The sequence below is a fragment of the Orycteropus afer genome, unplaced genomic scaffold, assembly GCF_000298275.1.
Source record: "Orycteropus afer afer isolate SDZICR_OR568_19922 unplaced genomic scaffold, OryAfe1.0 scaffold00099, whole genome shotgun sequence".
Classification (NCBI taxonomy): domain Eukaryota; kingdom Metazoa; phylum Chordata; class Mammalia; order Tubulidentata; family Orycteropodidae; genus Orycteropus; species Orycteropus afer.
In genome coordinates, this window is record NW_006921686.1 from 8,400,791 (window position 1) to 8,411,389 (window position 10,599).

General features: G+C 49.1%; 1 protein-coding gene and 1 non-coding gene across 2 annotated transcripts in view; both read right to left on the reverse strand.

The window, feature by feature from the left end:
* Positions 1-5,340, reverse strand: part of TMEM91 (transmembrane protein 91) — a 9,249-nt gene extending 3,909 nt beyond the window's left edge. Inside the window, exons 1-2 of the mRNA XM_007942958.1 lie at positions 5,131-5,340; positions 2,445-2,594 (exon numbers count right to left, since the gene is read on the reverse strand). Of these exons, the coding sequence (XP_007941149.1) occupies positions 2,445-2,594; positions 5,131-5,340 (360 nt within the window). The remainder of the gene's footprint in view (positions 1-2,444; positions 2,595-5,130) is intronic.
* A 3,835-nt stretch (positions 5,341-9,175) lies between these two features.
* Positions 9,176-9,279, reverse strand: LOC122150174. Its single transcript, XR_006163525.1, has one exon. It is a non-coding gene; the product is annotated as a U6 spliceosomal RNA (small nuclear RNA).
* Positions 9,280-10,599: the final 1,320 nt, after the last annotated feature.

Sequence of the window (10,599 nt, forward strand, 5' to 3'; positions counted from 1 at the left end):
TCCCAAATACTTGAGTGCCTACAGTATGCCAGGCACCAGGGAGTCCGTGATAAACAGGAGATGACCCCTGCCCTACCCTCGTGGCACTCACATGCTAGTAGTGGAGGGAAGCAGAGGAAACCTTAAATGAGGAACTAAAGACAGAGAGCTCTGGTGGCGTAGTGCCTAAGGCACTTGACTGCTAACCAGAAGGCTGGTAGTTCAAATCCACCAGCCATTCCTTGGAAGGAAGGTTGGGCAATTTACTTCTGTAGTGATACCACCTCAGAAACCCAAGGAGGGGTCGCTATGAATCGGGTCCAACTTGACGGCACATAACAACAAGAACAAGTAGTGATCAATAAAACCCACTCACTGCCACTGCTTCGATTCTGATTCATTGCGCCTCTACAGGACAGTAGAACTTCCCCGTATATGGTCTCCAAGGCTGTCAATCTTTATGAAAGAAGACTGCCTCATCTTTCTCCCATGGAGCAGTTGGTGGGTTTGAACCCCAGACCTTTTCGGTTAGCAGCAAAGTGCATTAACCATTATACTACCAGAGCTCACTTGGCTGCTAACCTAAAGGTTGACAGTTTGAGTCCATCAGAGGAGCCTTGGACAAAAGGCCTGGCAATCTACTTCCAAAAGATCAGCCCTTGAAAACCCTATGGGACACCGTTGTACTCTGACACAAGTGGGGTTGCCATGAGTCAGAATCGACTCCACTGCAATTTTTTTTCTTTTTTAGCACTACCCACCTCTGCTTTGTATGTCTAACCAGATTTACTCATGTTCACAGGATGATCTGAGTAACATCTGTGCAACCCACCAGGACTATAAATTCCAGGAGAGCAAGGACTACGCTAATTTCTAGTCTCCTGTATGTTAGATCCTTAGATTGGTTCTCTCAACTCTAATTTCCTCTTCCTCTTTGGAAAAGCAGGAGAGCTGAAAACTACATTTCCCAGAGGCCTTTGCAACTAGAGTATGAATTAAAAGTTGGAAGGACGAGTGAGTCAGAGGCACCTAGCTATTGCTGCTGGTTAGTAAGAATGTGCTTTCTTCAGCTTCCTGGGGAACAAGAAACGGGTGACAACCTCAGCTTCTTGCTCGCATTCTCGCTCCTACATCACAGTTTTGGGTGGCCCTTCTCCAGCCTCCTAGTGTCCCTCAGACAAGCACAGCCTAAGAGGCAACAGTTCCCCAAGTGGGCTGGTTCCAAGGCGCTCTGCGGAGAGTTGTCCCAAAAGGCCCAGCTCCTTCAGCTCCTCCTGCGATCTTGCAAGCACCTGAGCCCCTACTGGTCTCACCTCTCCTCTGACTTCCCTATTCACCACATGACACCCAGATAGATCCCAAGCCAGCTCCCGTCTCTCCTCATGGCCCTCATGTGACTCCTGTCTCCGAGTAGAAGCCAAAGTCCTTACAATGGCCCAGGGGGCCCTGCATGACCAGACCTGTTCCCTTTCTGATCACCTCTTGCCACCTGCCCCTCCCTCCGCAACTCAGTAGTCTCCTCCTTGCTCCTAGGACACATACCACACACTCCTGCCTTGAGGCCCTCACCCTGGCTAGTCCCTCTGTCAGGAATACTCCTCTTTGAGATATCTACACGGCTCAGTTCATCCCTTCCAATATCATCATCTGAGGCCTGCTCAGGCCACTTCATGTAATACTTTACACACACTGCCACCCACACTTCCTGTCACGCTCCACGCTTGATTATCCTCCTCAACACAGTGCTTGCTTTATACTGACTTTTTTTATCTTGTTTATTGTTGGTCTCCTCAACTGGAATGTCACTTCCATGTAAGCAAAGTTCTTTGTTTGGTTCACTGCGGTATTTCCAGTACCAAGAATGGGGCCTATCACATAGTAGGCACTTGGAAAATATTAGTTGAATCAACAGTAAATCCATTGTTACTTAACATCAACTGTGGTTTTGTTGTCTGTATTAATGCCTGAGAACCCAGCACAGTGCCTGGCCCACAGTAGGTGTTTCAGAAATATCTGCTGAATGAAAGAATGATGCCTGTCAACACACACACACATACAGATGTACACACGCATGCATGTACAAAGTCACCACACAGTGCACACACATAAACATCATACAATACACATGCATGCACAGACATAGTCAGACACCACACAATACACACGCAGAGATGGCACGTTATACACAGAGAGTCACACGTTATACACAGAGATCCCACACTATAGACACACATGCAGAGACCATACACCACATAATATACACACACAGAGACACCACTCAATACTCACAGGCACATAAATACAGAAACACTACACAATACACACACACAGACCCACATACTACAAACATGCACTCAGAGACATAATGCAATACACACACATACACACGCAGACCCCATAAAAGTACACATTCCTGTACATACAGGAGCACCCCTTAACATACGTGCACACGCACGGAGACTGACCTTCTGGGCCAGGCAGAACGCAGCAATGCCCACAGGCCAGAAGCAGCAGAGCATGGAGAAGACCGCCAAGCCAAGGTGGTCGTGGGGTAGAAGCGGGGAGAGACGGCCACCCCCATCCCAGTCCGAATCACTGTCACTGGACGATGTGTCCTGTGGGCAGGGAGGGCCGAAGTGGGCGTCTCCACGCACCCTGCCTGCTGCTCCGCTCCCCATGCCCCCAAAGGCCAACACCAGGGCCCCAAAGAGCACAGAGAGAGAAAATGCTCCTGATGGTTTCGCATCTCGGATCCCTTTGAGGGGAAGCTGGGGACTGTGTCTCCAGAGAAAAACCCCATCCAAATCCAGAGGGTTTAGTTCCCAGGCCCAATCACAGACACCATGATTACTTATAAACTGAGTTAAAAACCCCTGAAGTGGAGACAGATGCCATGGGGACAGAACTTGCAAAAAGATGGAGACACTGAGGGGGGACATGAGGTCAACCAGCATCACATAATCCACATGGGGGACACTGAGGTCAACCGGCATCACATAACCCACAAAGACAATGTTCTACATCCTATTTTGGTGAGTAGCAAGTGGGGTCTTAAAAGCTAGCAAGCCGCCATTGAATCTGTAACAATTGGCCTCTCCCTGTCCAGGGCAAAGAAGAGTGAGTAAAATCAAAGATGAAAGGAACTATTAGTGAACCCCAGCTCCCACAACCCTGACACAAACTAGATGGTACCCGGCTACCCCTGCCAACCACTCTGAAAGGGATCACAAGAGGAGGTCCCGGATGGAGTGGGACAAAAATGTGGAACAAAACTCAAAATCATTAAAAAAAAAAAAAGACCAGGTTTACTGATCTGACAGAGACTGGGGGAACCCCCAAGACTATGGCTCTTAGACACCCTGCCAGCCTGGAACTGAATTCACTCCTGTGGCTTAATTTTCAGCCAAACCATGAACGATGACACCAGGGAGGTACACACTCCTCAGAACAGTCAACCACACTCAATCCACAGGGTGGCATTTGTCCAAGGATAAAGCTCAGAAGGCAGGAAAGGATGGGAAAGAAGAACAATGGGAACAATGGGAAATGGTACCCACAGGGAATAAGTGGTAAGAGGGCTGTTACACTGTGAAGACTGCAATCAATGCCATGAAACAAAGTGTGTATGAGCTGTTGAGTACTGCAATTTGCTCTGTAACCTTTTACCCAGATTGCAATTTTTTTAAAAAAGTTAAGAAAATAAAAACGATGGAGACTAGGAAAGCTACTCGGTATCTGCTAGTGGTCGCCCATGTTACTGGACCAACCTGCCTGCTGAAAACAGCAACAGATTTTAGATAAAATGTATGTTTTTTTAATCTTAGAAGCATCAAAGAGTTCACAAGATTGTAAGGAATTACTGTAAAGCTGAAACTAAAGTGAAAATCATTAAGAAAAAGGTTGTATGAGCATAGGAAGATCCTTTTGCCCTGCAGGCATTTGCCAATCCAGAAAATTTAAACTTTCATTCCAACCTTGAAGGAGATTAAAAATGATCTCTAACTGGGTGTGCCCCTAGGCAGCTGGGAGAAGCAAACCAAATCCTCTCTGGAGGACGGCAGCGTCATTCTGGGCCTCAAATTACTCTTAAAAATCATTTTTCAAACACAATGACCAGCAGACAGTCAAAGATAGCCAGGCACACCTAAGAACCAAGAGTGAGAACCTGCAGAAATAAGGTGACCCTCAAAGTGTTCAGACACTGGAATTATCAGACAGCATGTAAAAATGATGCTTATTATGTGTGGCAGACTGTATTTTCCAAAAATGACCACAGCAATCTCTCCCATCCTACATGCTCTTCTTACAGTGTGACTCTGACAGGATGGGGTCTATCTATGTCCCTTCACTTGCTGTCATTAATAGAATGTGGTAGAAGTGATGTTGTTTGACTTCCAAGACCAAATGAGAAAAAGATGAGGCAGCTTCTGCTTTGCGGAATCACTCGTGCTGGAGCCGTGTAAGTAGCCTGACTGCCCAGAAGCCGCCATCTTGTAAGGAAGCCCAACTTGGCCCACACAGAGAGACCACACGCAGAAGTCCTAAGATTACACGAAGAGAGGGAGAGATGCAGCCAGCCCCTCGCTGCTTCAGTCCCACACTGTTTCTCTCCAGCTGACTAAACCTGCATGAAAAATCCTGAGGCAAAACCGCCCGAGTCCTCCCCCAAATCCCTGACCCACAGAAAACAATAATGAGTGCTGTTATTTTAAGCTACTGAGTTTTGGGGTGATTTGTCATGCAGTAATAATAACTGGCAAATCGTGTTTAAGAAATGAAAGACAAGCTTAGAAATATATATGAGAAATAAGAAATTTTAAAAAGTGACATTCACTTGGATGAAAAGAGGCCGACAGAGGCCAGAGGTGCATAGCTCTGGAAAGAGACCGGCAGATGAGAAACGGGAGTGAGAGAACACAGAGAAGATACACAGAGAGCCAGAGGCCAGGAGACAAAGACAAGAGACGAATCTGGAGATATAAAGGTAGAGAAACGGGAAACACAAGGACCATAACCAGAAATTTAGGAAGCCCACATACAGTTGAGAAATGAAACTCCAGGCCCAAGCTGCCCAGCCCACCAGATGTTAGCCATAGCTGGGTTCACCCACAGCCCCCTCCCTGAGTTCCCTCTAAGGCCTGCTGCTCCTACCTCAAGGTCGAGGTGGCCCAGTTCCCCCAGGCCAGCGCTCACAGAGGGAAGAGGTGGTCGTGGGGACTGCCAACCCCTCAGACACTCTGCAAAGGCTGTTTCCGTCAAGGGGGGCCCCAGTTCAGGCTCGCTAGGCTTCTGGGCAGGGGGCTCACAGCCTGCACCCACGAGGAGAGGTTGCTGGAGTTCATGAAGACTGGGGCTGTCCATGGCAGGGGGAAGGCTCTGGGATCAGTGTCCTGTGGGGGGGGGGGGGGGAGAAAGATAAGTTGTACAAGGTCTCACCTTCACCCTTCCTCTGACCCCACCCCCAGGCCAGTCTCTGGAGAGGATGATGGCAAAAGACTGGTTAATTCAATGACCCTCATACCCATTTTACAGAAAGGAAAACTGAGACCCAGAGTATGAAAGAGACTGGCCCAAGCATCAGCACACTTATTCCAGTTTGCATAGTTTCTTGCTCCATAAACCTTACTCATAAACCCATCTTGGGTTCACACACCCCTCACCACCCATCTGGTCCCATACTCCTCTCCCAGGCCCATACACAATCATTACCCCAAGCACCCCTTGCACTTCATTCTAGTAACACCCCCCACCACCACCACCATGCCCCTGCAGGTCCCTGCCTCCAGCACATACTTATACCCAAGGCCCCTGCCACACATACCAGTCCAGGTGAGCCCAACGCCCTCTTCTATACAACCATCTCCCAAAGACTCCTTGCACATCTGCCCCAAACAACATCAGCTCCCAGAAAACACCCTTCCCAGGCCCACAGTCTTCACACACCTTAATCCCAAATGACAACCTGTACACGCCTAATCCCCACATGACAGCACCCTCCCACCACACGTGTGCAGGCTCTCCACACATCTCTCCCCTGTGCCCGTCACTACTTCCTTTGGACACCTGCTCCAAGCACACCCCGGTCCACACCAGCCCTCCCACGCCTATGTCCCCACAACTCCCTGCACACTCACCAGCTCCCCCAACACCTCCTGGTTTAACCCAAATTCTCTCTGCACATCTCCCCCTATAACATCCTTGACCTCACACTCACACAAACACACACACACACTCAGCACAACCACAGAGAAGAGTCCTCGTGCTCCACAATTCTCCTGGGGGTCCCCGAGCTCTGTCACTCTAAACCTGAGCCGATTTCCTCGCCCAGGGTTTGGCTCCCGATTCCTAACGCCAACACCGGTGGGAGGGACGGCGTCCCCCACCTCCGCCCGTCACTCACCGTCTCCAGCTGCACGCCGGGACCTCCTGGGCACCCCAGCACCGGGAGCCACCCCCCGAATCCCGCCGCCCAGGAAGTGAGAAGGCTCAGTGAGCTAGGGGTGCTCGCGGGGGCCGAGCCTAAGGGAAGCTGGCTCGCGCGCTCGGCTCCGCGCCCCTCTCATCGCCCCGGGCCCGCAGCGCGCGTGGGCGGGATGGGGGCGGGGCGGCGGCTTCCTGGGCTCCGCCCCTCCGCGGTGGCGGGGAGGGAGCCTTGAACGCCGACGTCAGCGCCCAGGTGCAGGCCCCTGTGATCCTCGGTGTGTAAGGACCCGCGGGGATTCCTGAGAACCCAAGCTTGCTTAGCAGCCCCTTCCCCCACAGCCCCAGCACAAAAGCTACTTGTAGGGCGTAGGGGCGCCCCGGATTCTCCAGGGCCTTCAGGTCCTGGCCCCGCCTCCCCTTCCCTCCCTGTTGCCGGATAAGAACACCCCCACTTGTAACTGTGTGCGCTGTTCTAAGTGCATTATACGTACACTTACACATATATTCCTGGGAGCAACCCCAAGAGACCCTATGGTTTATTGTCCCCGTTTTACACAGGAGCAAACAGGCACAGGAAGATTAGGTAATTTGCCTAAAGTCACACCTCTCACCTCTCTCCCTCAGTGACGACAATGCCCAGCCCTGTATTGAATGTTTTAAGTTCATCGCTGCGTTTCTTTCTCTCTGTAGCTTTATTTCATCCTCATTTTGCAGGTAAGGAAATTGAGGCTCAGAGAGGAGTATTTACCTGGCCAAGGTGAATACTCCTAAGTGTTTTAGGTATTGTTATCACATCTAAGAGGCAGGGAACATTTCATCCATTTCACAGATGAAAAAACTGAGCATCATCACTTATATAAAAAGACCAGAGTTTCTTAGTGGTTACCAGGGGTGGGAGGGAGGGGAAAAGCACTTGTTAACAGAGATTGGGAAGAGGAGGGGCAGATTGTAACCCCAGCCCATCTCAAGGGGAGGGTAGGAAGCTGAGGCTGAAGTTTGCAAGCTTCTAAGACCCCAGGCAACTAGCAAACGGACCAGGAAGCAGCACTGAACGTGTTATTAGGCCAATTCATGGGATGTCCCACAAAACCATGACCTGAAACCTCCAGACCAAGGAACTAAATCCCACAAGCTGTTTGGTTCCAGGTAAGCTGCCTCCGCAGCTACTCTTTTACGTTTGTCATAGTTATAAATGTATCTACCCATAACTTTTGCCAATTCAGCGTTTTACAGGTGTACAACTTATTGGAGGCAATTACATTAATCAGCTAATGTAATTTCCCCATCTCTGTTAATACCCATTTTTCCCTCCCTCCCCCATCCCTGGTAACCACTAAGAAACTCTGGTCTCTATACATTTGCCTGTTCTTGTCTTTTGTATAAGTGATGATCCTCAGTTTTTTCACCTGTGAAGAGGGTGAAATGTTCCCTGCCTCTTAGATGTGATAACAATACCTAAAGCACTTTGATTAAGTGCGATAATAAAAGTCCAACATGAAGCCAAAGCTTGGCGCAGAATAGATGCTCTGAATATGTGGGATGGTATATATCAATGTTTTTATTTACATCCATTTTCACCAATCTGATAGTCTGATTAGAAGACCCTCACCAGACCAGAAGAACTAGATGATCCCAGCTACCACTGGCATGAAGTAGGCCTTCCATAATTCCGAGTGGTTAAACTCAGAAAGGGATAAGTGCAGGAGATCCTGGTTAGAGTGGGAGAACAATGTGGAACAAAACTCAAAATCATAAAAAAAAAAAAAGAAAAGGGTTACTAGTCTGATGGGACGTGGTGAGACCCCTGAAACTATGCCGCCTAGTTACCCTTCAGGTCTGGAATGGAACTCGCTCTTACGGCTTCCAACCAAACAACAGATAGGCAAATAGAGTGAACATTTACATCAGGTAGATACACTCCTGGGAGCTCTGGTGGCATAGTGCCTAAGGCATTTGACTGTTAATCAGAAGGCTGGCAGTTGAAACCCACTAGCCACTCCTCGGAGAGAAGACAGGGCAATCTATTTCCATAGAAATACCACCTCGGAAACCCAAGGAGGGGTCGCTATGAGTAGACTCAGCTCCACTGCAGTGAGTTAGATACACTCCTTAGAATGATTGATCAACTCATGGGAGAACAGAAGGGGAGTATTTGCACAGGGAGACAGCTCAGGGGCACAGGAAAGAAGACATAGGGAAGAGGGGACTACAGGGAGGAAGTGGGGAAGTGCAGTCAATGTCATGAAACAAAATGTGTATGAACCGCTATATGGAAAATGAATTTGCTCTGTAAACTTTCACCCAAATCACAATAAAAACTTTCTTTAAAAAATCAGAAGACCCCCACAGCTCTTCAGGCCTCCACCTCCTCCAGGGAGCCCACTGGGCTTGCACTGGCTTCCTCCTCCCAGATGCCCTTAGCCAGACTAGAGGATTCCCCAGCCCCGAGGTGAGCCCAGAGTGGGGTTTCCTTGCTCCAAGGCTTCAGGCCAAGAGCCCAGATGCTAGAGTTGGCATAGGTCCCACTCATGAAGAGAGCAGATGGCATGTGTGAGTACACTTGGCTCAGCAAGATTCTGGCAGATGAAGAGGAGGTAGGGAGACCAGGGGAGGGTAGATGAGAAGGAGGAGGGGGCAGCATTGTTTTACCCAAAAGAGAGACCCTGTTACTATCTCCTTAACCTTCATCTTGTTTTTTCATATCATTTCTCACTATAAGACATACTATGCATGTCTTTTTTATTTTTATGGTGACTTGGGTGAAAGTTTACAGAAAAATGTGGCACTCTTTATGACTTTGCGTGTCATCCTTGTGCAGGGGCCATGCTAATCTCTGTATAGTTCCTATTTTCATATCTGTGCAGCCAAAGCGAGCACTGTACCATGAATGTCTTTTGTTTGTAGCCTGAATCCCTCCATGTCAGTGTCTGTCCACGAGGGCCAGGATTAGGTCTGTTTTCTCTGTCCACGGCTGCGCCTCAGGACCTAGAACAGTGCCTGGCATACAGTAGGCCTTGCATACATATTTATGAGACTAAGGCATAAATTGTTTCCCTTAGTTTTTATGGAATCATGATACTCTGCAGGCCCACCCCAGCTAGATGGCTCTGGCCACCACGGCCTTGTATAGGTTCCCTAAGCTCACTCCTTTCCTGAGTCCAAAGAAGCTCATGCCTCTTAGAGTTTGTGATGCTCTTGGACTGTGATCCCAGAAAGAGCCATCGGTGGAGGCTTAGGCCGCTGAATGAAAGGCTGATGACTGAAAGGCTGAAGAAATCCGTTGCCATCAACCCTACTCTGATGACTCTGCGTGTGTTAACGCAGAGCTGCTCTCTAAGGCTCTCAGAGCTGTGACCTTTCCCAAGCAGGTCACAGGCCTGTCTTCTGAGGTGCGTCTGGGTGGGTTTGAACTTCTGACCTTTAGGTTAGCACTCAAGCACTTAACTGTGTCACCCAGGGACTCCTTGATGAGGAACAATGGATATTTATTTCGTCTCAAAGTATCTTCCTCAAGATTACTGATTTATTACAAAGGGAGAGAACTAGCAACCACCACCAGCTCTGTTAACCGGGTGGTAGAAGTTAACATCACCATTAAAGGGGTGAACCGACATCACGTGCCTCCTAATGTAAAGCACTGAGGACACAGCATCACTTCTGTGGTGTTCCTGCCAAAAATGCATAACCTGCATCTAATCCTAGGAGCTCTGGTAGCATAGTGGCTAAAGCACTTGACTGCTAACCAGAAGGCTGGCGGTTCAAACCCACCAGCCACTCCTCGGAAGGAAGGTTGGGCAATCCTACTTCCGTAGTGATACTGCCTCGGAAACCCAAGGAGGGGTCGCTATGAGTTGGGGCTGACTCAACGGCACATAACAACAACAACAACAACAAGCATCTAATCCTAAGGAACTCTGGTGGTGCAGTGGTTAAAGCATTGCGATGTTAACCAAAAGGTTGGCGGTTTGAACCCACCAGCTGCTCTATAGGAGAAAGATGAGGCAGTCAGCTTCCATAAAGATTGCAGCCTTGGAAACCCTATGGAGCAGTTCTACTCTGTCCTCTAGGGGCGCTGTGAGTCGGAATGGACTACACAGCAGTGGGTTTGGTTTGGGCTTTGCTTCCACAAAGATTGACAGCCTTGGAAACCCTATGGAGCAGTTCTACTCTGTCCTCTAGGGGCGCTGTGAGTCAGAA